Here is a 27,914-nt window from a genome sequence, read left to right on the forward strand (position 1 = left end):
AATCCTGCAGTAACTGACTGCTGTCTATGGTGAGAAATGATACACACTGAAGTCTTATACATGACAGACAAAAAATGTCAATCTCCTATCAAATTTGATTACACTTTTATTACTGTGTATTACTACCTGCATTGGAGCCTCTTTTCTTGTTCTTCTTTGTAGGAGCATAGAACTGAACTTCACTTTATTTGGTACGTTGAAAAAGTTCAAACTATATATGGCTAGAGTCTCTGGGTAGATCTTCTTGAACTGTTTAGTAATCCAGATTGTTTCCAGAGTTCTATGATTCCTTGAAAATAATATTATAATACTTCCCTTTTAATTCAGATTCTTCTTTCTTGACACTGTTTTTCTCTGGGCATAATTAACAGTAGTGTCTTTGGGGCCAAAATCACATTTGATTTTCACTATTCACTATTTCCATTACAATGACAATGCAGGTAAAATATATAACTGCATTCATTTTTAAATATTGCAATAGAAGATTAAAGCAGTTCCTTAATTTATAGAACCTAAAATAGAATAGTTCACTTTCAATGGAGAAGAAACAAAATTAAATAGAATGAAGAATGCTAGAAGCAAGTAAACAAACAAAAAAGTGCTGTTAACATTTTTGCAGCAGTAGTTTTTGTGCTTACTATACAAACAGGAATCTATACAATCCCCTTTCATTCTTCAGCAAACAAATTCTATGTCAAAAAGAACTTTATCTATATTAATTACCTTTTGTCCAAATTATCCTCTTGCATAAAACATTAACAATGGCTTTTATAAAATATCCTTGGTGAGTAAAGAGTTCTTCAGCTCTCTGATTTTCTGTTTACAGTGTATAGCCTATCCATACATATAGAATTGGATGGTATTTCAGACCAACCTAAACCCATAAATCCCAACTGGTATCAAAAACAGAAGGAACCTAACAATTGCTAAGGGGCCACAAAAGTAGATGATGATTACAAGAAGAATTACAAGAATTCAAGGTCACAAGTGATCAATTAAAGTATATCTAAAGCATCAAGTAATAATTACATGCAGGTTATTTTAACTAAATTATTATCTCTCGCTTAATAAAAACTGTATCTGAGCATACGGAGAAAAGGCCACTGACTTGATCAGAATAGTAACAGCATTTTTACACAAAGTATGACATTTACAGCTGGATCTTCATCTCACTGAAGCTCATTGCAAATTCCCTTGGACATAAATGTTAATAAGAATTCAGAGTAAACAGCACACCTCTGACAGAAAGAGTAGCAATTGAATCAGTGGCTAGTTTTATGTATTGTCTTTCAGTAGATTAAAGCAAAATTGCTAAGAAATCTGAAGGAGCTGAATGGAACAAACCTGTTATTGAATATGCCAGTTTCCTAAAGGAAATCACAGAAAGGTGGGGGGTAGGTTGGTGAGGGGAAAGCAAGTAATAGGATTATAGGCATGGTTCTTTATATTGATTAAATTTAGAACTTCTGTTCTGATATGCACTCAAAATTGTATCTAAGCCCTGCCTCTGCTATTTAAATCCCACCTGGGATCTAGAAAACCCATATGATTTTACATTCCTCATACAGGATATCTGTGTAGTCACAGCATATTAGATACAGGTCTTGCACTTGAAATCGTAAAAGTCTGAGAACATCATCTCATATAAAATACTCTGAATTTGAAAAGGCTGTTTCTTCCCCTGATAATCTATCAAAGTTATTCCTACTTTATGTAGCTTTGGTTGAATAACTACCTTCACTGGGGTACAAAGATCATTTGGGCCATACTGGGCCACAGAGCATTTTAATGCAACTAAACCAGATGCCATCTTGCTTGCACGTAAATTTATTTTGGCAGCTGCACACATGTATCTCCAATTACTATTAGTCCAAGGCATTTTAGTGCCTCCAATTGGCACCCAGTTTTTTGGTCTTAACCTTACTTTTTAAAAAAAGCCTGTTCTCCAGAAGAAAAGCCTCCTCTCCGCCCCCCAGATCAGGACTGAACTGGGTCACCTGCGTGTGCATGTGTGAGCATGTGTGTGAGACAGAGTGAATCTCCTAGAAGCTTCCTCAGAAAAAGTGATCCAGCAGGATTTCCTCTTCTGTACAGTAGAAACGGTGGTTATCCCCTTGGGCTTTATTCACCCCTCTGCAGAGCTACAGGGTTTAATTTCTTATGTCTTTGAGCTTTGTTGCCTCCTCTACACATTTAGAGCTGCTCTCCTCCAGGGAAGAAGAAGACGACTCTTCTCCTTACTCAAGGACATTAAAATGGGGTTCCTCTGATTACTCCTTCTCATCAATGAAGCAGAGACCTCACACAGCTCTCTCTCCCTCCCAATTTTTCAGCAAGTCCTTAAAGATTTGCCTATATTGTCTTCATACTCCACCACTTTGTTGCATTAAACCACAAGCAATTTATTTTTAGCTTAACAGAACACTCGTCATATGCAGAGCCATGAATTTATTAGTAGTCTAATTAGTGTCTTGGCAGCCTAATACAACAAAGACATATATTAATCCAGTTACAATGATACTAACACATGTATTCCAAATTATTCAATTAATGCTAATCCTCATTAATTTTATTCTTTCAGTTATATGCTGACTTTCTGCAATCTAACCCTATCTCCTAGTGTTATGCTTACCCTTCCCGTGACCTTCAGGATCTTAAAATTGACACTGCCAGCCTCACTTGAGGAGAGGAAAGGTTTGTGCTGGGTCATCAGTGACCTGAGTTCTCTGCTGGGAAGAGTTTGCTCTTGTTTTTCTCTCTGCTTTTGGGTCTGCTTAGGGTTATTTTTATACAGGTCTGTTTGACTGCCCTGCCTCTTCTTATTCCCCTCAGGTTACTTACGCAACGACGACTTTTTCATTGCTGTGCTCACTTAGACCATACAAGTCGAGACTCAGTGTTAAGCTAAAGCAAAACCAAGCTAGGCAATAGCCTCCTAACTCCAATGCCATTTTGCTGTTAAAGACTCGTAATTGCCTAAGACAACTGCTGAAAAGTCCTGAAGTTACTTGTTAAGTTTATTAGAAAGCCTGTGGTCAGCTGCTTGCAGCACAAGGGTGTGTAAAAAAATACTAGTTGCTTTTGTTTAGATTCACTTAATGTTTGTATTTAATTCCTCTGTAATGACAGGAAATAAGCTTAATCAGCGCTGTATTTGTCCATTGTGTTAGTAAGACTGAATAATGTAGATATAAAATAAAATTACAAATAACCTGGTAAAGGTAGCTAAATGTCTTTGGAAAAGTCATTTGGTATGAAAATTTGGCATGTTTTTTCCTGTATCTTAGAATTCAAGTATAACTGTAAACCTCAGAGGTTAAAAGCTAGAGAAATATTAGGTTAAAAAATAAAGAATGTTTTGTGGTGCCAGAACATGTAGCAAATTTTTGCACTGCTGTAGAAAGATGAGCAGAAAAGGGATATTACCACTGCAATGAACATTTTCTTTTATTTCCTATCCTATTTTGCACGGGGACTATTAAACAGACTCCCCTAGCATTTTTCAGGCAATAAAACTAGCAGTAAAATTCTTACTTTCTTCTAATTGTCCACTTCTACTTTCTTATTAAGAAAGCATGCCCCTCTCAAATGAAGCTGCAGCCACTTGGCTTTGAAAATGAGCTGAGAATTGATTAAAAAATACCATAGCGTATGGTATGGTACGGTATGGTGTGGTAATAAAGCTACTTGAACAATTCAAGAAATGTATTGCACCTTGATTCTTCTCATGAATTACCCACAAATTAATCAAAAAAATCCATAAAATTCATGTCCATCAGTACTGAAATTATTCCACACATAAGGCTATGGATTTTTTGGCAGAGGTAGGCCATGAATTATATGCTCATAAGTTTCTATCTGATGTATTTATTGGTGACCCAAACCACATAACATTGCCTCTGTTCATTGATTATAACTTACCAGTGCTTTGACTTACAATCAAGTTTACTTTCTTTGTGAAACACATTTTCTTTCTTGATTAAATGAGTCTTGGCTACTTGCACACATTCATAGGATGATAGATTTAGTTCAAATGAATCTAAGCAAACAAACTATATGATATGACAAATAGCACACAATTAGGCTTATACATTGGCTACCAAATGCAATGAGCAGAAACCAGAGCGAAAGGGGCATCACACGCTATCACAGTGACACAGGCACTTCCCAAGAAGGAGGGATTTCTATATCCTAGTGCCTGTTCTCAGAACTGGCAATTATTTTGGTGCCAAGCAATTGTTGGATAAAACTAAGTAGTGGCAATAGGTTTCCAGAACTCATCTCTTCCCCCTCTGACAAGCTGAGCACTTGTTTGTGCTTTCTTTGGCCACAAAATACTGTATTCCCTCTTGCATATTGGCATACCTTCCACAGAACATCTTGGCATGCTGCTGTCTGTAGGGAACCAGCGCACATAAAATACTACAGTTTGCAGAACATCAGCTCCTCAGTTTGGTAATACAAGGCAGACTTCAAGGACAGGCAAGTGAAAAAAAAACATGCTTAAAAATAAGTAGTTTATCAGCAGCTGCAAGAAACGATACTAAAATCCTGCCTGGTTCCACAGTGTCATCTAGTCACTTGCTTCTTTTCTCAGCTGGCAAAGAGTGCTGGAAGTCTACATTGATGTTTTCAGTGTTATCAGTGTTGCCTGATTTTGAAGAATACACACTGATCAGTCCAATATCCCTCTATAAACACGTGCTGGGAATACATCTTTTGGATGTCCAGTTGTTCAGATATCCATTTTTGATTGTCTTTCATAATAACCAGCTCAGGGCAGGGCAGCAATGACAAATTGCTTTCTTGAGTAGCCTGGGATGCTGAACTCCTGATTGATGCTGTCAATACTCATTCCTGCAGTAGTGACAGCTGAAATAGTATTGGTTTGCCATAGTAAATCCTGGACATTGCCAGCAGGGTGCCCTAGTATGGTGTACCTGCACCTCAATAAGCAGGTCAGGAGTGGGGAGAGATGGTTAGGGAACGATGGACCTTACCATCTCTCCCACCTGCTGCTGTTAAAGTTGTCTGCCCTAAAAGCATGTCATGCTTTTTCCAATCACCCTTTCTCAGTGAACAGCTGTTCAAGGGAAGTTTTTGTTTGTTTGAAGTACAGCAGTCCCTTGCTTTCATTTGATGTTATGGATAATTTTACTGCTTCTTATCATTTTCCTACTACTGTATGTACGGTCACAATTTCTTACCCTAGGCAATGAACTGAGGAAATTTCTGGGACAGTGAGTTACAGGGTATTTGATACACATTACAGAGTCAAGAAAGCAAGGAAGTGTATGTCTTCAGAAGCAAAATAACATACTTGTGAAATTTTAGCGATTTATCATTGTTTATTTTAAGCAGCCTCTGGTGCATTATTGTCTTCTGATGGGCTGTCAAGTTGTTATTCCCTGTAATTTGCCCCTTACTCATGAGCTTAATACACAATAAAAGTGGCAAGGGGAGAGCAGATTGAGATACCGGTCTAATGCTGATTGTCAGTGTACTAGTGTCTTTCTTACTCCTTCTCCTAAATTGTGGGATAGCGGTGGCTAAATGGCAGCATCCTTATAAAGACAGGCAGCAATTTCCCTGGGACATGGCGTGGTTTTACCTTGCCTTACATGTGATTTCCAAGTCAGAAACTTCTAACTTCTACTCCTCAGAATAGTATGCTTTACTTCCCTATAGCTTTGATCTCTTCCCACAACACAGAATTAAATGAAGGAGCATTTATTTTGGTAGTAAAATATTAAGTTTAATGATGTTCACAATGCAATTAAGTTTTACTAAAGGGTCTTTTTCCTGATGAATACAGCAAATATTAACGTATAAAAACTAAAACTGGAACATCTGCAAATTTTGGAGTTTATATTTAAAGACAACAACTTGACTTCAATAGCTGTGTGAATGTTTTGTTATAGGCAGAGAAATATTTGTAATGTCTGAATAAGACATACTTACATTTCCTGGAAAAATCTAATTATACTCTTTCATCCACTTCTCTTTAAAAAGCCTTTAACCTTGACATCTATTTGGTTCAGTAGAATAAATTATTTATTGTTTTAGCAGTAATATTCTTCTGTTTCCATTCTCTAAGCCAAGTATCATCTGTGTGTGTGTTTCTTTGTATGAATACAAGCATGTGTATGAAACTAGAAGAAAATAAAGACAGGTCTGTAATACAATAATTTCCAAATTCAGCAGTTTGCCTCTGTTTTCATGAATGCTGGTTTTATTCAAGTCTTTCACATGATCTTCAATTTTCCTGTTGTCAGCTGTCAGATCTTAATGAAACTTCTTGGGCATTATCTAACCTAACACCCCAAAACCATGAGTATGACTTAAAATCATGGTATATTATTGAAAACATTCAGCATTTTCTTGACTTACTGTCTCTTTTTATGGTTACTTTCTTGATATTTTGTAGATTTTTATGAAATCTCAAGGGTTAGCCATTTTCAAATAACCACCTTATTCCAAATTATAGGATTTAAAGTAATCCAGAAATATAAAAATGGTCATCACTGAAACAGCTACTTAACAGCTAGCTTCTATTTTTTATATTTCAGGAATGGCAAAAGCAAAACCTTTTGCAGGATCAGGGATGCAGTGAAACTAACAAATTTACAAAAAAGAAGGGAAAAATGCACATAAGCTTTTCACTAGTAACAAACTGAACAAGGCACCAACTCCTAAAAAGCTCGTAAGTTACCTAAGCTATTAAACCTGATTATCTCCTGAAATAAATTTATTAGATTATCACAAACTAGCTTAGCTCAAATTACATACAAAATAATGAATTTATTTTCCCCTAATCTTCCCCCAAATCATATATACCCACTTACTTTCAGTACAGCAAGACCACTTGAAAATACAGTTCTGTGAGGTGTACTCATTAAACCAAAAAAACCCTAAGCATTAATAGTTTCTTAGCTGTCTGATGCTACCCAGTTTTCAGTGAATTTCACTTATGGAATCATTTATGTAATTGTCAATGTTAAGATAAACTTCCCAGGAAGTTATATATTTTGTGCAAGTCTTATTATATCCAATCATCAAAGATTTTTAAGTTTAAAAATTACAGCTTGTAGATAAATAGAAACATTCTGAAAAGGGCTTTCTACTCATCTCTCTAAGTCATTTCCCATATATATCCCCCGCATATTATCATACTGCAATGCCACATATTTTGTATTTACACTAACTTGCATCTCCACTTTTTAGTCCCCACTTATGCACCGTATTTATGAAAGGAAAGCATGAAGAAGAATCATGAGAAGAAAAGCTGGATGTGATAACAAGATTGTAATCACAGCAAAACTATTATCCATACTATCAAACATCTATTGGGACAGTCACTGTTATGTGCTGGTTCCTGGCAACTCCTGGCCCAATGAGCCTGGGGCAACCCACCCTCTAACAGGTTGCAGCTTATCTCTGTGGCTTTGCTTTCCTTGAGCAGAAAGACTCACACCTCTTACAGTGCCAGCTCACTGCATGCACCAGGTTTGTTTGTGAGGTTGTGGCCTAGAGTCTTCTCCTCTAACATTTCACACTGCCAGCATGCTGTCACACACTTTTCTATAGGCATGGAGTGAGATAAATGGCTTTTTTGTGCACCGGATGGATATGGGCAGGTTGGCTGGAGTACAACCTCCACCTCTTTAGGAGAATGGCACTGACTCCTTGCTGCATGGCAAACTCCAAGCCTCTAGGCACAGTGACAACTCAGGCTCAGATGGAGGGCTGCAAGCACCTCTGCAGAACAACAGAAACCCCATAACCCTGCAAAGCAAGCTGCCCTTTTGTCCACCTCTCCTCAGCTTCTGTGGAGCTCTGGTACGTGCAAAGATGAATCAGTAGAGAGATGGCAAGTAGCATTTGCTTGTGGTAAAATGTGGTGTTATGGAGAAGTCTATTTTTGGACAGGGAGACCGGGGGAGAGAGGAGTTCATACTACGGTGAAAGACAGCAATGGCAGGCAGTATTTTGTATGCAGTTACCTCCAAGTAGAAGATTATGCACACTCCTTTATTACTTAACTCTTGTGCTGCTTTTACAAAAATAATAGTAATATTGGGTAGAAAAAATATCTTTGAAAATAACTTTAGAAAAAGTCTGGCCAGCTCCACTCACCCCTTTTTTTCCTTGTTATGTACTTGTGTACGATAGCATCTCATCCTTGCATCACAAGGCAGAGGCTTCAAAAGGGAACAGAGGCGTCTTTGCAATTACACTTAGATAAGAAAACAGAAGGGTATGTGTGTGAAACACTGATCTTCTTATATAAACTGATGGAAGAAGTTAAGAAGCTTTCCCTCCTCTCCCCTCAGGGAAGAAAAATATGTCTACTACTATGTCAAGGACCAGGTTGAACCTTTTCTCCTTAGGATCAAGCCTCAGCATTGCCACCACAGACCTAGAAGAAGTTCCCCCAAAACTGATGGCCCAGGCCATGGCTAGGGACTTCGATAGAAGCCAAAATAGCAAGGAAAGAGCAAAACGGGATGCCAGCGTTCAGGAGTGGGGACTTTTCCTGCCGACAGACAGATTGCCCTGTGTTACCCAAGATTACCAAGAAATCTCGAGGGATGTCAAACCGCTCCTGGTGGCGACTCAGAGCTCCAGAAGCGAACGCCTCATGCTTTACTGCGGTGCGGGCCCTGCGCAGCTGCCCGCGTTATCGCCCCCGCGCCAGGCCCGGCCCGGCCCGGCCCGGCCCGGCCCGCAGGCCGGGGGGGTGGGGGGCTGCCGCTTGGTGCCACCCCGCCGCCGGCCGCCGCCTCGCCCACCTTCCCCCGGCAAAAGCGCCAAGGCCCCAGAGCTGTCCCCGGGGAAAGGGTGCAGCGGCCGGAGCCCGAACCGGCACCGCCCCGCAGGGAAGCGGCGCCGGGCGGGAGCGGAGGGAGCGGCGCGGGCGGGCCAAGCGGAGCCGTGCCGTGCCCAGCCGTGCCGAGGAGAAGCGCGGCAGCGCTCGCAGCAGCACCCAGAGCCGGGCGAACGGGATGCGGCCGCGGAGGGGAGGGGAGCGGCGGCGCCTTCCCCCCGGCGCAGGGCGAAGTTAAATAGCCAGCGCGCCGCCGCCGCCTTGCTCTCCCCTCCCGGCTCCGAGCCCACGGGCGCCCCACGCGTCACACCCCCCCCGCCCTGCCGGTGCCGCCGCCCCGCCCGGGCCGCGGGCGGCGGGGCAGAGCGCGGCGCGGTGCGAGCCTGCCCCCCGGAGCCGGGACGCCGGCGCTGCCGGTAGGGGTGGGCGTTTGGGAGTCGGTGCCGGAGGCGCCGCGTCCCGCTGAGCCGCCCGTCTGAGAGGACTACGCCAGCTGCATGGGAGGAGATGAGCGTGGCGGGGAAGCAGCCTCCTTCAGCACCGCTCGAGCGCCCCGGCAGCCTCCTCGTCCCCACCTGGGCAAGTACCCTCTCTCCCCTCAGCCCGTCCCCGTACCGACTCCCGCGGAGGGTGGGGAGGGTCCCGCTGGCAGCGCTGCCCGGAGGGCGGGAGGGAGGCGCCAGCATGAGGGGAGCGGGAAGCGGGGCGGTGCGGACCCCGCGACGCCGAGGGGCTGTCGGAGGGGCGAGGCGGCAGCTCCGGTGCTCAGCTGCCGGCGCTCAGCGCGGCTCCCCTCAGCGGGGCGCCCGCCTTCCCGCGCGTCGCGCCCCCAGCCCCGCGCCGGCCGCGGGGGCGAGGAGCCGGGCGGGCAGCGGCGGCCCGAGCGCGGTCGGGTGGCGTTTGTCCGCGGTGCCGGGGGGGGCTGTACCTGCTGCGATCGCGATTCTCGACCCGCCGTGACAGGCGGCAGCCCGAGGGTCGAGTTTCCCGGGAAGAGCGATGAACCGCTGGGTTTCTAACCCCGCTGCACGCAAAGGAAATTGGCTGCCGCGACGCGTTTAGCACCTCACGCACTTCTAGGAGAAGCCCGTGAGGGAGTTGGGAAATAACTTGCTACTTCACTAGAGCGTATTTGGAAGATCATTATGAATGATGCCCTCTGACGGCGGTTCTCAGCTGTCCCTCGTTCATACAACATGCAGTAGGTATGCCCTGCGCACCTCTTGAAACCCTTACAGGCAGCTGTTGAATGTGCCGCTCCTTGTGGCGCTGCCTTGTTGCAGCGTAATCGCTGGGTCAGGCACGGTCTAAGAAGTTACTCGGTGCATTTATCTAAGAAAGTTTACCGGTGCTAAAATAAACAACCCTTTATTTTATTTTATTTTTTTTTTGCCCTGTCCTTCGAGCTATTTCTGTGACCGCAGCCTTGCAATTTTTAAAGGAAAACTGTGTTGTTTTCCTCGTGTTCTATCCAGATTGGTGTTTAAAAGGTGTCTGAGTGAAGGATGACTTACGGACGTGTTGCCCCTCACGTTGAATTTATAACTGCTTTGAGCCTCTGTAATCATAAGACTGAGAATAAATATTTGGAAGATGCAAGTGTAGGAACAAAGGGTAGGGAATACCTGGCATCATAAGCTGTACAACTGTGGAAACAAACTTGTCTTGTCCTTTTGCACTGTGTGTTTCCATCTGTCCACTGTGTGTGAAGAGGTGCAAACATTTAACCTTTGAGTTTGTAGAATTTCTGTAATTCAAAAGGAAGTAATCAAATTAAATGTTCTGTAGAATCCTCTGTGTTTCTGCAGCTGATCCACATCTCTTGATTGGTAAGACCTGTTCCTGAACTGCAAAAATAATCTCTTCAGCAATTACCTAGAATGTTAACAGCTGAGTAGGTTGTATGGCAGCTCAGAATATTTCAGTGTTAAAGGCGACGGATAATCACTATTGTTAGGTGAAATTTATGACTTGGCTTCTTGTCGTTGTGTTAAATGTATACTTTAAGGCCAATAGGACATGCTGGTCGTGCTGATATTCATGGGACTTTTGTCTGGGGCCAAACGAGATATTGAATTAATGGTGAACTGACCTGTTGGACAGGAGTGGTAGGAGCTAAAAGCTTGTGGCTATATAGTTTACCTGGACCCTGAATAGGAAATAGTGCCCTGAAACTAAAGCTTTGGCAAGCTCTTTACAGGAAACATGAAACAGCTTAGCCTCACTTTCCAGAGTAGTTTGAATAGGTGTATGATTGAAAGAAGGCATGTATATATAGTCTTAAAAAAAGAAAGACATACAGACTTTAAGTTCAACAGGGACATCTTATGGCAGGATATTTATTTACGTGAGTTCATCACTGCCTGGCTCCCCAGAGGTGCCACATACTCAACCTCTGCAGAGAGTTATGCTCAAAATATCTTACAATATAAAGACTTATTTTATAATTAACAGTGTGATAGGTGCTTGACTTGCATCTTCTTGAGTTATTTAACAGTATTTGAATCTATGTCTGTCTGCCTTGCTAAAAGAAAAATTTATATCGGTGTATTGACAGTGTCTGCACATTTTTCTCCGAAATAAGATATAATAAGAGTAGTTACCATTTAACTCCTCAATATTGCATGCCGAGTCCAATTCATTGTTTTGTGGTAGCTAGGCAGTCTTAATACTTAAAGGTACATTTGAGGTTTTTTTCTCCTTAGAAGGATGACAGTTAAATACTACTTTGAAAGTAACTCAGCATACTTTCAAATTAAAGACAGCATGCTAGATTTGAAATACTAATGTATTTTGTACACTTGTGTTTTTAACACAAACAAGCTCTGTTAAGAATGTTTCTTGCAATATATCTGTACACTTCCTGAAATGCAGTTGTTTATGTTCTGTTCTGTGGAACTGAAATTTACGTCAGACCTTGTCTGTAATGTTTTGCCAGGCTTCTCTTAGTGTAATTCTGTTACTTAGTTCATTTGGGAGAGACACATACTCTTATTGAGCTGATTTTAGAGAGCAGCATATGTTTCCTTTATCTGTAGTGAACTTTCTGTTCTGATTTCTCATATAATTCTTCCCTCACTTTACCCTCTGAAATACCCAGGAGGTCAAATCACTTAGGAATTGTTACTGTGTCAGAGTGCCTGGGCCATGATTTTGTGTGTTTTATGGTCTTAGCGACCTAGTCTGCATTAGATACTGTGGTTTTCATTGTGTTGCTAGAAGCATGGAAGGGAATGATACAGCCTTACAGTCACTCATACTGTCGGTATGTCAGGATTTCAAATGAAGAAATAAAAGTGTATAGCTCATTGCTATGTTTAAATAAACCTTGTCACTAGTTTGGATATTTTTTTTAGAATAGGGACTATTCTCTTAAACTTCTGTTGTGCATGTTGTATGTGGTAGAACCAGTTTTCTAATAACTTCCATCCACAACCACAAAGAAGTTATCAGTAGACTTTTTTCAGAAGAAACCAAAAGGAAAAGATGACATGGAACTTTATTGGATAGCGCTCTTCTCTGGACTTCCTCCTGTTATTGGGTATACAGTTTGAGTAAGGCCAGCACATGCAGGTTTTCTGTTCCTCTCCTCCACGTTCCCCCCCACCCCCCACCCCCCCCGCCCCCATGTCTATGTAATGTAGATATTTGGATAGATACTCGGATAGAGATGCTAATATATTTACCCTTTTTTTTTGAAAGCAAGTCCTGGGGCATTGATGTTTTTTCAGAATTTGACACTCACCAATACAGAAGCTTCCTGAAGGTGAACACTAGGTGGCATGTTACCACAGACATCGGTCTCTTGCCTTTTCCCTATCTGTTTATTCGGGGTCAACATTTAATCTTGCCATTTTCCTAAAATAGGTGACCACTATTAATATTCCACGGTGGTATTTTTGTAGGCTTGGACCGTATTCAGTCGTACTGTATGTGATCGCAAGAAGCTTCAACTTACCTATGTTTTTTATTAAAATTTGTATCAGCACTAAGGTGGCATGGATTTCAAGATTATTTCCAAGATCGGTCTATGCCACAATGCAAATCGATAGGATATACTTATTAATTGAAGCTTTTCCCCACACATACTAATCTTCTGCTAAAATCCCTTGCTGGGAAAAAGCTGATTTCAGAAACTTTTGTTGTGAAGTGAACAGAGTTTGTCTTCTGATTTGGGTAAAACCACAGAAACACAGATGGCACAGCTTCTTGACAGGGAGTGGGAGCCCATATACTCCACTGTGTGAAGCCTAATGAATACTCTCCAGTGTAAATGCTGTTGACTTCCCACTAATTTGGGAAGACTTTTTTCCCCTCTAAAGATCTGTGAAATTAATAGTTTCAGGATACTAATAAAGAAATTTACCAAGCACTTACTATCAGAGTATTCAAATGCTTCATGTTCTTCCACTTGGCTTCCCTACTGTCACAAACCAAATCTTAATCCTGCTTCTGCTTGTACATATCTCCATGAAAACGGTTACTAAGCTGGTAAAAAAAACATATTCAAGCTTATGGCTTTAACGTGTTAATGGAAACAGGACTTGTGCTCACCTCCTGCTTTGAAAAACAATGTCTGATCTCAGAAAAAGAACAGCCTTGGTATTTGTTTTACACCTCAGATCTGTGTTTCATAATGTAAGCAATTTTTTTCTGATGTTTTAAACACTTTATGAAACAAATATAAATAGAATCACTTTCTTTCAGGAGTACCGAGACTGCTGAGAATAGAAATGGTAGCAGAGCTCAGCAGAAGGAACAGGGCATGACTGTGTTCCTACAACCCTGACACGTAAGATTGCTTGTCAGTGGCAGCATGATAATAGAGACAGCAAACACAAATCTGACTCATTCAGCTTGAAAAAGACCTTGGGAGGCCTGTGAACCTAACCTTTCTTCTGAAAGCAGTGACTGCTGAATTCAGACTGAGTTGCTCAGGTCTCTTCCCATTGCATCTTTGAAACCTCCAAGGATGGAGACTGCACAGCCTCTCTGGTGAACCTGCTCCCTGCTGGGTTGTTTTCATGGTGAAGTCAGGGGCTGCTGTTAGCTCTCCCCCAGAGCCACTTCTTCAGGTTCAAGCAAGCCCAGTTTACTCAGCCTCTCCTCACAGCGTAAGTGCTACACACTCCAGAGGGGGCTGCACTGTTCTGGCGGGCATTGATTGGACTTGCTCCCATTTTCAATGTGTTTTGTGTTGTGGGGCCCAAAACTGGACGCAGTCTAATGAGTGTCAAGTAAAGGGAAATGATTACCTGGATCACATCTCTCTTGTTGATGATGCTGTTAGCCTTCGTGGCTGACAGCATGCACTGGCGAGCCTGTACAGCCTTCTGTCCACCAGGACAGAAGGATCCCTGGTCCATTTCAGTGTTATCCTCTTCCTTGTCACCTTGCCCCCTGCTGTCTCAGAGGGAAATTCTAAGTTTTTAAAAAGCAGATAACTAGTAAAAGTGCCTCTTCTTTTCCTCCTTTAGTTAAAAATGAATGGATGACTTGAGGGGAATTTAGAAGATCATTGTACTTGATTTTTTGCATGTGGTTTCATGTACTCTTTTCCCCCCCCACCCCAAAGCAGGGAAAGGCTGACACTCACTTTCATGTGAAGTTAAGATTCATTTACTATAAAAAGTGCATGTTAAAGTAAAGTGCTTGGAACAATTTAGTGGATTTTCTCATCCTTCATATTACTGGCAAAGCTGACAGTTAAAGCCAAGGGAGGCCCAAGATTGTGCTTCACTCCAGACACCCTTTGTCAGTAACACTCATTTAATACACGATCTACATTTTTTTGGTCTTTCTTTGAAAAAGGCAGGCTGATTCTACCGTTTTGAACTTCTCTGTACCTGCTTGTCTGAAGAGCAGTGTGACTCCAGTGAGAGCTGTCATGCTGGAACCCTTCTGCCACTCTTTATTTATGTATATCAGCAGGCAGATTTCTGTAATGAGATTTACAAACTCTCTAAAGGATATAACCTTGAAGAGCTGGAACCTGTTAGCACAATCTAATCAATATTATCACATTTATCGTCTTCTTGTGAAGTTCAGATTGTAGTAGGGACAAAATGCATTTGTAGTATTTTGAGAATTTTGGGGCAGGAAAATCAATAGAAAACCTCAGTTGTTTTGTACTGTATTTAAGGAGACGTAGTACATGCTCATACTGTATGTTACTGTAAAACCATTAGCCTTATAATACTTACCTCCACCCTGCCACACTTGCATGACTGGTTTACACCTGCTGTTTTGGGATTTTTACCTTTGCACAGTTTAGATGAGATTTCTAAGTCAAGGGATGAATAAAAACTAAGGAGAAACTTTTCCCCTAAACACACTTCCTGGAGCCTGAGCAGCCAAGTTTCATAGCACTGCCTTGATGTAAAGCAGTACTGAGTTCCACACTTTACTTGCTAGCGGAGAGGGGTTGATTAACCCATTGTGGACCACAGAAACAGTCTTGTCCAGAGAGAGATGGAATCAAAGCCTTTTGGTGTCAAATCTTTATCATCAGCTCTTGATGAGTCTTCCTTGCCACAAAATGGCAGTTTGGTGGTTGTACCTTTTGATGGGAATTCCCTTTTATGCCCAGTTTTGTGGGAGGCCTAACAACAAATGTAGAGTTCAAATGGGGCTCAGGGCAGTTCAGCCTGTGTTTTGTGAATGGGCTATTTTCACACAGCCAGTGGGAAAACAGTGTTGGCTACGTTATGTCAGCTAGTGGACAGAGGTTCCACAGTGCTATTATGGCCGTTGATACTACTAAAAGTTGTTAACAGCTATCTGTACACTGTATATACTCAGTTTTGGAGTACGCTGTGAAGTGGGTGAGCATTATTGTTCCTAACTTTACCAGTGGAGCTGGTAGTGAAGAAAGAGTTAAGGTTTCTAGCCGGTTGTTTGGTTTTTTGTTGGTTTTTTTTTTTTTTTAATTTGGATTGAGTAAATTGTCTTCCAGTACTCTGCATTTTCTGATTACGTGATGAACCCCCTCCAGAAATTATGTGGAAAATGTTTTTCAAGGCTTGCTTCCATATCTCAATTAGATTTTGTGGGATTTTGTGGTGGGTTTTTTTTGTTTTTTTTGTTTTTGCTTCAGTAAATCATGCACTATTCTGTCCCATCCAATAACAGATGCAGAGTTCTGCGAAGAATACTCATTGATTTAACTTACAAGCATGAATGTACTTGCTTCTGCTCCTCATGTAACTAAGGAGTAGTATATTTAGAGTCATCATGAATATGGATATATTATATTGTGTATTTTATATAATAACATATAACATGGAAAATCCAGACAAACAAGCATACGCATTCAAAACCGTGCTAGATGATATGGAAGACAGGAATGAATATTTGTTTGCCCTATAGGAACTGCCTTTTTCCACTAAGTGTATGTAAAATTATTAAGTTTATTGGAAGAAAGTGACAGAAGAATTGATCTCAAATTGGATACCATGAGAATGCATGCATATTTGAAAACTGTCACAAGCGTGTTTGCCATCTTCCTCTCCAGCAAACCTGTTTAATCAACAAGCAAAGAGATTTTGCATTTGTTTCACTGGCTGCAGCTAAGATGCAGGTGCTGCAAGGAAATTCATAGGCACTTCTTTCCATACAAATCCTGTCTTAACAGTATTAAGTCATGTTTTTAGAAAGGCTTAAGGAGTTACTCATAGGTGGTGTTGTGTTAATAAAATGCAAGTTCCTTCTGTACTAGTAGTCTACTCTCTTCAAGCAGGCATTACAGTCTAAATTTTATATGATGTGTCTTTTCCTCTCTGTTTTTTTCAACATATCCTCTTGTCTTACACAGCATTTTTGTAAATGGAGCATTTAGATATTCTTCTGCCACCTTTCATGAGCCTGATGGCATGGCAATATAAGCATATACAGTCATTTCCAGAATACAGTTGAAGCGTAAGTAAGCATATGTTGCCAGTTAAGTCTGACAGTCTCATTTTGTGATGTAGCTATTGCTTTTTAAAAAATCTTTTCCTTTTCTAGTTTTGAATTGTCAGCGTAGTTATCAGTTGCATCAACACACTGTTTTATGCAACTATTTATTGTACTTTTCATTTAAGAGATGAATTAATTACTAAGGCATCTGGTGCATCATATGGTGCATATGCTGGATGTGCTGAACAGAATAGTCTTTTTTAAATAATAAAGAGAAAAATGACATTACATAAAAGTATTAGACTTTTTAGTGTGCTTTGAAGAGTAACTTTACTGTACTAAAATCTCCAAGTCTGTTATTCAGGATTTTGTGACCATGAAAGGAATCTTTGATCCTACTAGAACAAGTGTCCATACCTGTATGTGTCTGTACTCATAATACTTGAAAAATAGAGGGTGATGGAAGACTCTGTTTTCTGACAAGAACTTTATTATATATGGGCTAGTTATGATACCTTTTCCAAGTGATAATCACAGAATAAGTTATGGTTTGTACGATCTACAATTCTACTAAATGAAGACCTTAGTCTTGAGAGAACCTATAGGTAACAGATACACTTCAACCTGTTGTACCTCAGCTCCACACAAATCTCCAGTTTCCTTGGTGTACTTAAGAAAAACTTCACAGTCATTCTATGTTAGAGAATTACTGGAATCCACCACAGCCAAAATTACCAACTGGCACCAGTTTTAAGGTTGAATTACTGATTTGTTACATAGCATCATCTTCAAGGGAAGGATGGCAGAGATTGGATATGGGCAAATTTATTCACTGTTAACAATTAGTTATACATCTTTGCTTGCAATCAAGTAAAATACAGCATGTATCACTCATTTTACTTATAAATTTTCATAAAATGAGGCTTAAATCTCTCCAGTGTGCCTTCCTTTTTTAAAAAAAGAAAAAAATTTCTTTACTGAAATTGGACTTCCAGAAGTTTCAGCAGCTGTGTTTTTTTGTTAAATGGGACATTAACAAAGGCATGGCACCGTCACAACTTAGTTTAAGCAATCAGGGTTAGAGATGTAGCAGGATGTTTTGGTTTCAAAGGACTTTCAAAAGCAACATGATCTTTTCAGGAAACATACTGAACAAAGCAGTCTGCTTTCTACATAGTTTAGGAATATGTGAGTACTCCTAAAGGTAGGGAGTATAGGAAGCAAGCCTGAAGTCTGAATTGTCAAAATCTACCACAGCAGCCTAGTGATGAGAATGAATGAACTGAATTGGCTAGGTCTGATTTGCATACACAGCCCCAGAAAGTTTTCTGTTGTTTATGGAAGTCAGACAATATAAATTGTAGCTTGGAAGAATGCTTACTTCTGACTTTTACTACCTGTAATTGATCCCTTAGAGTAAGAAAACAAAAATTAGATTTGTAATTCTTACCAAGGGCCATCTTGTAGCAGTTGGAACCATATGTGACTAATACCCTCAGGAATATTTATTTCACATGTCAGGAAAGTGGAAAGAAAGAGTAATCTTCTACTGACTGTCAGTTAGGAAAACCCCAAACCAAACACAGTTAAAAATCTTATTTGATTTGTTTTTTGTCACCTCTTTATTTTTGTAGCTTATTGCCTGACTACTTACTTGTGCTTATGGGCTATTGTGCTCTTATGTACATGTCTATGTACTTCACTCATTTCTGCTCCTTCTTTACAATTTTGGCTTTACTTAAAAAAAAAAAAAAGGAAAACCAAACCAGAAAAAAACCCCAAAAAACAAATAAAGATTTTTCAGACTTTCTCATTAGCTGAACATGTACTCTTTGTAGATGCTCCATATCAATTTATAACACCAGTTGACAAGAAGTAGAGAAAAATGAAAAGAGAAGATTTTGTTATTTACTTATTTTTAAAAAAGAACATTCATTAAAGGGAATGGATGTGGAGTGAGTAAGGAGACGGGTGTTACCTAGACATCAGGGAGGACTGGGTCGTTTTTCTGGGTTACTTCTATCTGTGTGTAGTAGGGAAGGTCCATACTTAATTCTCTGCTATCTCTGTTTTTTCTTTTCAGATTTCAGCAGTTTGACAGACTTTCATGAATGTCAGTAAGGTTAACTTCGTGTCTATTGGCTGTAGTTTTCATAGCTAAATATAATTAAATGTAGTAAACCTGCTTGAGTTGACTCTGTAATTCTTATAATTCTAGTGTCATTTTAATCTGACCAGGGTCAATCTAATTCTGTTCCACAAAAACATCTTGCTTTATCAATTTATAGCATAAAATGAAGACTTCATCTTTTAAAATTTATAAAATTTCCCCTCTATTAGTCCAGTATGTGATTCATTGCCAAGTGCCACGAAAGAAGTGCAAAGAGTGCTTCATGTATATTTTTTAGGTAATTAGTGTTAGGGCTCTCTGCTTTGGGAGAACTATAAAAATATTTTTGTATTTTGAAAATCAGCTCCAGACTATGCTGCCTTGCAAAAGTTGTCACTTAGCCCAGCATATCTAGCAGAAGTCAGATCAATAAAACTAAAACAAACCCACTAACCTGTTGCTATGATTTGTGGCACCATGGTCTGAGATTAATGTAATGCAGTTCTATAAATTCCTTTTAGATGGAATTTATAAGTGGTTTTTAGAACATTATTTTTCAAGTATTTATGTGAAACATTGGCAAACAGAGGTCAGCCAAGAGAGTGTTATCAATATAAATTAGAAAAATCTTGTCCTAGGGAGAAGAAGGGATCTTTTCTATTTAAATTAAGTAATCAAATCATTTGCCAAAATAAAAGATGAGGAAATGTTATTTAGGGCTAAGAATGGCATTTCTCTGTAACCGACTTGTCTGACTATAGTCTCTGCTTTTATTTGTGGTGTTGGTATTTCTTTAGGAGGGCTTCTGCTCACTGAGAGCTAATTCTGTATCTTCTATTTAATTGGACATGACTTAAAAGAACAATTCAAGCAGTAGTCTATGTTCTCGATATATAATCTGCAAGAAATATGAAAAAGTATTTTCTTAAATATAATGGAAAATTGTCATCTTGAACATTATTGTACAGAATAAAACTTTATATATGCTACTTGTAAATGGCAATCTAGTCTCATCAGCCTGCTTGATATTTACATATCAAATATCTTGTGGAACTAATTTCATGTTCTTATGTGAAATTAAGGTGTTTTCACTAATGAGCTCTACAGATATTTTGTATGACTGTTTCATTTAAGTGGAACGTAACACTTTGTCTTAGTTTTTCCAGCTATAATAAGTCTTCCAGTCTCTCTGCTGGGGTACAGAGTAGCCTGTAATTCAGAGGTACAGCCATACCTCGAGGTCTGGTAGTTGGATGTGGTGAAGTAACTGCTGTAGAAGCAGAAAAATGCTCCATTCAGACTGTACACTTCTGAAGATATGTCCCTTCTGTAGGTGGGAATTACTGGCTACCAACTACACTAAGAAGGCCATGGCATAGCTCCAAGAACTAAAAGGCATTTGACCATGCTGTTAAACTGTTAGCATTTTCCTTAGCACAATTTTTTTCCTAGACTAATTAGCAGTCTTCCAAATAATATCCAGACTGTGACTTTGGACCATTCCTGTGGGCAGCACAATTGTGGTTCATGTCTTCAGGGAGGGCAAAGGCTCTTTGATTCATGGATAAGAGCTGTGACAGCTGAACTCCTGGCCCTCAGCTGCTTTATTTGCTGGTAGAGATGCTACCACTTAGACTTGGCCTCCTCACTGTAGCTGTCCTGTTTGTCATTGATACTAACTTGATGTGCACAGAAGTGTTTGACACTTGCTGACCCTTTTATTTAGGGGAATTTACCACCAGTGAGCTGAGTAAAGGACTATGTTTTTTTTTTTTTCCAAACCCCCAAATATTTATATACTCTGTGGCTTGCAGAACAAAGCATGAAATGGTGATAGAAAAGAGTTCATTCCAAAGAGCCTTTATTTCTATTTCATCCTAGAGCTTGTGCTTTAATATTTTACTTTGGATTAGGAACATGATTTTCAGGTGAATCTCATTATTGTCCATATTTACTCCCTTATAGTCTGTGCTGCAAAGTGGTTTGGAGTGCACCAAAGGTATATCCTATGTTGCTAAGTAGCACATCTGAATATGAGTAGATTTGTGGAGGAAGACAGATGGGCTGGACATTCACGCTGTATCATTCTCTGGGGTGTTATTTCAGATTAGCTTTAGCCTGATCTTGTGGACTGAATGCCTGTTAGTGTTTGGGCTCCAGTTTGTGTGCTCTGAGACCATGCTACAATGCAGACCACAGCATAAGAGGTGGGAATGACTTGGGGAGATATGCTTCAAAAATCTACTACTAGTGTGACCTAAGTACAGAAGTATTTAAGCTGAATGTCTTTCAGATGGAACTAAACTGAAAGATGTTTCATAGATGTACCTGATTAATTGCAGGCACTAATGAGGGTAGAGTCCAGGGGACAGTCCTATAGCAAGTCCAAAATAAAACCTCCCCCAAATGCCCGTGGTCGGAGTGTTGCATCCTTGACAAAAGCAGTTTTACTCTGCAGATCTACTTTTCTTGTAATGCATTACTAGCCTGTCTGGATGCAGGCTTAGCAAATTTGATTTCATGTTTCAGGTGCTTTAATTCTCTTTTAAAGCACCCTTGAATAACAGATAATACCCACAACGTAGCAGTAATATAGGGCTCTTTCTGCCCTCAAAAAGCAATATATAAATGTGACTGCAGTTCCCAGTGCTCCAATGAATTAATTTCTGGTTATTCTCAGTTTGTGTTGCAGGTTGCCAGGTCTTGCTAGTACCTTGATGAAGTTTAAAAAGAATATACATGCCTCTTCTTCAGGCATTACCTGTTCCTGTTTATAAACATTCCTTGCTACTTTGTCAGATTTGAGACTGTACTTTGGCTGGTATTTTGCTCTACTTTTCTTGCTCACATTCTGTGTGGGACCACACTTGGGTAAGGATACCGCCCCTGCCTGCCTCATGACTGCCCTGAGCTTCCTGCTTACCTCCCCTGGTGGAGCAGCCCACTCTTGCTGCTCCCTGGCACCTGGAGACCCAAGTTGATCAGGATCATATTGAGTTAATTTGTTGGCATTTCTTCACTCCTTTGGCTTTATTTTTTTTATTTTTTTTATTTTTTTTTTCCCCTACAGTTGAAATCTGCTGTTACCTTGTTTGGTCTTTGCAGTAGGATACTTTTTACAGCAGCTGTCAGTGTATCTGAAGATTGTCGTTCTATCTTCTGTAGTATTAGCAGTATCAACACCCTGACTCTTCGAATCATGCATTTTCTTTACTATTGACTTTTTTCAGTTGGCCCATGTCTGCCTGTAAAAATTGTTTATGGGACTCCCAACTGTGGCTTGGTCAATATGCTGAATCAAGCAGGATTACTCTAGATGTATCTCATAATTACACATCCCGGAGCATGAAATAGACAATTGACTTATGTTTGGCTCGTGATTTCCCCTAATCCTCTAGTATTTTAACGGAAAAAGAAAAACTTTCCAGTCTTTTTGTAGCTGTTTCTTTCTGTTGAAATGGCTTTGTGTGCTTGACTGTTCTTTTTTAGCATCCAGATTTGCAGCCTTTTTGATAACAAAAATAATCACTTTATATGATTGCAAAGTGAACAATATTCTGTGGATAATCAGCATATTTTGGGTATTATTAACAGATTTACAACTTTGTTGGTCATGATGAAGTTTAAAAACTTACTTAAACATTAATTCCTTTTATTAGCAGTATCTTATAGCAGTAATAACCAGTTTAAATGTTTGAGTTGGAGCTACCTGTGTGATTTCTGTATAGCATGTTCTATAAAGAATATTCAAAGATATACGCACCAACCAAGTCCACAGATACACTGCCACTCATTTGCTTGGTATATGTGAAAAGAACAGAACTATTAATTGCTGTTCCGTTTATTTAATGAATTGCATGAAAGAATTATTCTGCTTAAATTGCTGCTTAATTTTTCTACAGAAGAGTAAACTGCAGAACTTCTGATTCAGGAATCAGAAACCTTCCAGCAATGTTATGCCATGTAACATCTTTCTTACACCCACATGTATGTATGTGTGTGTATATTATGTTTTTGTGCTTTGCAAGGCTGGAGCTATGTTTCAGATGGTGCAGGGAGAATCTGCCTGTTAAAAGTAAGATATCTGAAATACCTAGGTGGTATGTGAGATCATGGTTCCAATATTCAAGGTTCAGGTTTAGATTTGGTGGAATCTTTGTCCTTAGAGATGGCACAAAGTTATCTGAGCAATCTGTTCCAATGCAGTTTCATGGTTAATGTGTTTTTCATGCATTTCAATTGTAATTCTAATAATTCTTTCTAAAAAGAAGAAAATGAAGAAACACAAGCAGAGGAATGAAGGCAGTGGGTTGATTAGCACTGATAACATGCAGCTGTGGCCTTGCCTGGAAGGCAGTGGTTGATTGACCTGGAGGATATGCAGGTGTAGCTCGTTCCTGCTAAATAGTTAAATAGCCCTGAGGATCGTGGGAGGGGGGTTGGATGGAGGAGGAGCAGTGTGGTGGTAAAAGCCTTGTTGCAGCCGACTGGTTTGTTTGTGCTGCAACAATTGGTGCCCTGCCTGAGGCTGGCTGAGTTGGTCTCAAACTACAACAACTGGTGCCTGATGTAGCTGAGGCAAGTGGGAGAACCTACAACCCATAACAGACACTATGAGAGGTGAGCTGTTGACAACTAATTAATATGTGTGTATTGCAATATTTGTTGTCCATCTTAAATTGCAACTGGCCACCCTTCCAAAGTTGAATTGTTTTACCACTCACTGTGTTCTGTTCTAAAGGAGAAAATCTGCAGAAGAGTACAGTTTTGAGGATTACAAATTTTCTTTACTCTGTCTTTTCTAGAGTTTTCTGATTATTATAAAAGTTATTTTATGGATGAGAATAAAGAAAGCCTCAATTACAGACATTTTTCAGAGTCTATTAAATAAAGATTTGGCCATGACATTTATCTTCTTGATCAAGGAAACTTCTGGATCCAAGTGATAGAAGATCTTAGTGTATCTTCATACTAACAAGCAAAAAGAATTGTATTCTGTTTTGTAAGACTGACTTTGCTGCATGAAATTACTTCCGTAGTGGTGAAGTCTGTAGTTAATTAGGTCTAACCATCTCTCCAGCCAGAGTGGAGTGGCAGACTAAAAACCTCCTCCATAAGCAAGAACGTCCATCACAATACTTAAGATGTCAAGCAGACTTGGCAGGGTAAGAGCTTTGTTAAACAGGGAACTCATGACTAGGCTTCGGTGCAAAAATACAGCAAAGATGGACTACAGAGAAGGAATGTAGAAATGTTGCATGGTTATGTGGGAATGGTGTCACTACAGTCAGTGCCTAGCTGGAGTTAAGATTTGCAAGGGACACGTGAGCTCAACAAGAAGAGTTTCTACCGCTATATTAGTAATAAAAGGCTGAATGAGGGAAATGTGGGACTGTTGCTGAATGGGGCAGGTGAAAGTGGACACAAAGCTGAGGTACTTTGGGACAAGAGGAAATGGCCTCAAGTTGTGCCAGGGGAGGTTTAGGTTGGATGTTAGGGAAAAAAAAATAATCTTCATTGAAAGGGCTATCAAGCATGGGAACAGGCTGCCCAGAGACGTGGTTGAGTTACCATCCCTGGAGGTATTTAAAAGATGGGTGGATGTGGCACCTAGGGACATGGTTTAGCGTTGGTCTAGGTAGTGTTACATTTACGGTTGAACTTGATAAATTTAGAGGTCTTTTCCAACCTAAATGTTTCTATGATTCTGCTTGATGCCACCTTTGCTTCATCTTCAGCCATCAGGTGTTCCAGGCCTCTGCTTTTTGGGATAGTCTAAGGAAAAGAACTACCAGTAGTGGGTGAGGATCAAGGCACAGTTTCCCTGCAAGAACTGTGTGGGACTTGGTGGGCTGCATCCAAGGGTGCTGAGAGCACTGGCTGATGTCCTTGTAAGGCTACTCTCTGTCATCTTTGAAAGATCATAGACATCAGGGGAGCTTCTGGATGAGTAGAGAAAGGTAGATGTTGCCCCCATCTGAAAACAGGCCTAAAGTGAGGTATGGTGAAATACAGGCTTGCAGCCTCACTTTGGGCACTCGCAACATCGTGGAATGAGGCTTCTTGGAATGTGTCAAGGAGTTTTCATGGGTGTGTGAAGGAGGAGGGTGGTAGCTGTGAATAGCCAGTGTAGACTTAGCAGGGGTAGATCACACCTGCCCAACCTGATCACCTTTTATAATAAAATGACAGGGTTTGTGTACAAGGGGGAGAGGAGAGCAGCAGGTGTTACTTACCTGTACTTTAGTAAGACTTCTGAAACTTCCACAATGTTCTTGTATCAAGGATAAAGGTACATTGTGGTCTGGATGGGTGAACACAAAGTGAATGGCTGTACTTTGGGGGCAGTGGTTATGGGTCAAACCCTACCTGTCATAGCTGACCCTGCTTTGAGCAGGAGACTGCACTACAGACCTCCAGAGGTCCCTTCCACCCTCAATCATACTGTGATTCAATGAATCTCTGTGGTGCTTCCAAGAAGTGAAATATAAGTAAGATAACCTGGATGGAGTTACAGTATTAGTTTTGAGTACTTTCAAGTGATTTACTAATTAGTGTAGTAATGTTTGATTTTTATCAGTGAAAAAAAAAATTGTCATGTGACATTAAGGCTCTCATTCCTCTGAAGAAGCTGGAAATAAATAAATTAGGACAGAAGGCGATCTAATTCCCAGTCAAAACATTGGAAACCTGCACAGTGAAATGGCCATTAATCCAGAAATAACACATCAGATGGACACTGATACTAAACAACAACTAGGAATATTTTATTTTCCAATATAAAGATTTAACTTTATGGATATGTATCAGTGGGATGGAGAAATTATGTTCTAGGAGACTTCTGAAAGCTAATGTTGTACTTTTAATTTCTTTTCTATTATGTGAAATGTATGATGCTCTCTGCAGCAATTCATTTATTAAAACCTGGAGAATGCCAGCATTCAGTAATGGATTTTTATTTTCATATCACAGAAGCATAGAATGGTTTGGGTTGGAAGGGACCTTAAAGATGATCTAGTTCAAAGTCCCCTGCCATGGGCAGGGACACCTTCCACTAGACCAGGTTGCTCAAAGCTACATCCAGCCTGACCTTGAACACTTCCAAGGAAGGAATATTCACAGCTTCTCCCTCATAGTGCAGAATTTTTTCCTTGCATCTAATCCAAATCTACCCTCTTCCAGTTTAAAGCCATTCCCCTTCATCCTGTCACTATATCCTGTTGTAAAAAGTCCCTCTCCAGCTTTCTTGTAGGCCTGCTGGAAGGCTACAGGTACTGTAGTAGGTACTGGAAGGTGGCTGTAAGGTCTGCCTGGAGCCTTCTCTTCTCCAGGCTGAACAGCCCCAAGTCTTCATGGGAGAGGTGCTCCAGCCCCCTGATTGACTTTGGGTCTTCTCTGCTGGACTCGCTCCAACAGGTTCATGCTCTTATGTTGGGGGCCCCAGAGCTGAATGCAGTACTGCATGTGGGGTCTCATGACAGTGGAGTAAAGGGAGAGAATCACCTGCCTCGACCTGCTGGTCATGTTTCTTTTCATGCAGCCCAGGATATGGTTGACTTTCTGGGCTGCGAGCACACATTTCCAGGCCATGTTGAGCTCCTCATCAACTAACACTCCCAAGTCTTTTTCCTTAGGGCTGCTCTCATTTCATTCTCTGCCCAGCCTGTATTTGTGCTTGGAATTGCCCTGACCCAGGTACAGGACCTTGCGCTTGGCCTTGTTAAGCTTCAGAAGCTTTGCTACAGGCCCACGTCTCAAGCTTGTCAAGGTCCTTCTAGATATCATCCCTTCTCTCCAGTGTGTTGACAGCTTGGTGTCATTGGCAAACAAAAAATTAGGAATTTAAAGTAGGCAAAATTTATTAAATATGTAGTATTGTGGGCAGACAGAAATACATTTTAAATTCAAGCCCAGCTTTGCTGTTACAGTTTTTAATTACTTAAATTTATTAAAGTTGTGTTATGTGGACAGACAGAAGTACAGTTCAAATTCAAAATCAGCTTTGCTGTTAGAGTTTTAATTGCTTAATATCAGGTCTTCTAAAATAGCCAAGAACATGCTATAAATGTGTTGTGCTGTTCAGGATTTTCATTATAACAGAAGTACTGAAATGATGAACCAGCTGAATAGAACTTGGAAACTCAACCAGGACATAAAACCAACAAACCTGGTTTGTAACCATGGAGAAAAATTATATGCATTTAAAAAGATAAAAGACTAACTAACTAAAACATGCAGAGAGATAAAAAGAAAGAAGTGGACTGAGCAAAATGCAGTGGTGAAATATCAGAAAAGAACAAGAAGTGAGACATGTTAATTACTTTCAGCAAAACTTTTTTTCTTCTGCAGCTGTGGTTGTCTTGATTTTTCTGGATATAACTGCAATATTTTATTTATCTCAAGAAGTAAAACACTAAGCAGATGTCTTTTCTATATGAAATGCTGTGTGGAAATCCAAGTAAATAACATCTGCAGTTATTTCACAACTGACATTAAGAACTAAAGCATAAGTATTTCTTTTTTTGTTTTCATCCTTATATTACCAATCACCCCATATGGATTGTTCCTCTTCTGTGGCAGTAACTTTAGATGCAGTAACTTTAGATCCACTGCATCTCATTAATATAAATGTATTTTCTGTGGGATGCGTTAACTTCAATGTAGGTGCACAGTATATAAATCTGTATGGATTTTTGGAACTAAGTTGTCAAAGTTAGACCTGAGTCTTATTTTCCCTTGTGCATGAGTGTGCATATGCATGTTTTGCTTCTTGCCAGTCTTACCCCTCAGTAGTTCTAGAGATTTACAGAGCCAGATTGTGCTTTGCATTTATGAAGAATTTCAGAGAACATGCTTTCATGTTCCATGAATCATAGATTTCATTTGTGATGCATATGAAGGCTGATTGTAAGTATCTTAAAGAAAGGTATGGGAAGAGTTTATTTTCAGGTCTGTTTAGTTCAAAACATAGAAGTAAATAATACCCCCAAAATTCTGAAAATTTACTTTTTAAAAAAAGTTGTGCAATTCAAATTTTTGCCTGAAATTACTCAACTTCAAAAAGGAAAAAAAAAAAACTTT

General features: G+C 40.2%; 1 protein-coding gene across 1 annotated transcript in view; it reads left to right on the plus strand.

Moving 5' to 3' along the window:
• The first annotated feature begins 9,334 nt into the window (after positions 1-9,334).
• Positions 9,335-27,914, plus strand: part of SNTG2 (syntrophin gamma 2) — a 266,527-nt gene continuing 247,947 nt past the window's right edge. The window contains exon 1 of the mRNA XM_040598523.1: positions 9,335-9,406. Within this exon, the coding sequence (XP_040454457.1) occupies positions 9,335-9,406 (72 nt within the window). The remainder of the gene's footprint in view (positions 9,407-27,914) is intronic.

This window comes from Falco naumanni, chromosome 6 (assembly GCF_017639655.2).
Source record: "Falco naumanni isolate bFalNau1 chromosome 6, bFalNau1.pat, whole genome shotgun sequence".
NCBI lineage: Eukaryota > Metazoa > Chordata > Aves > Falconiformes > Falconidae > Falco > Falco naumanni.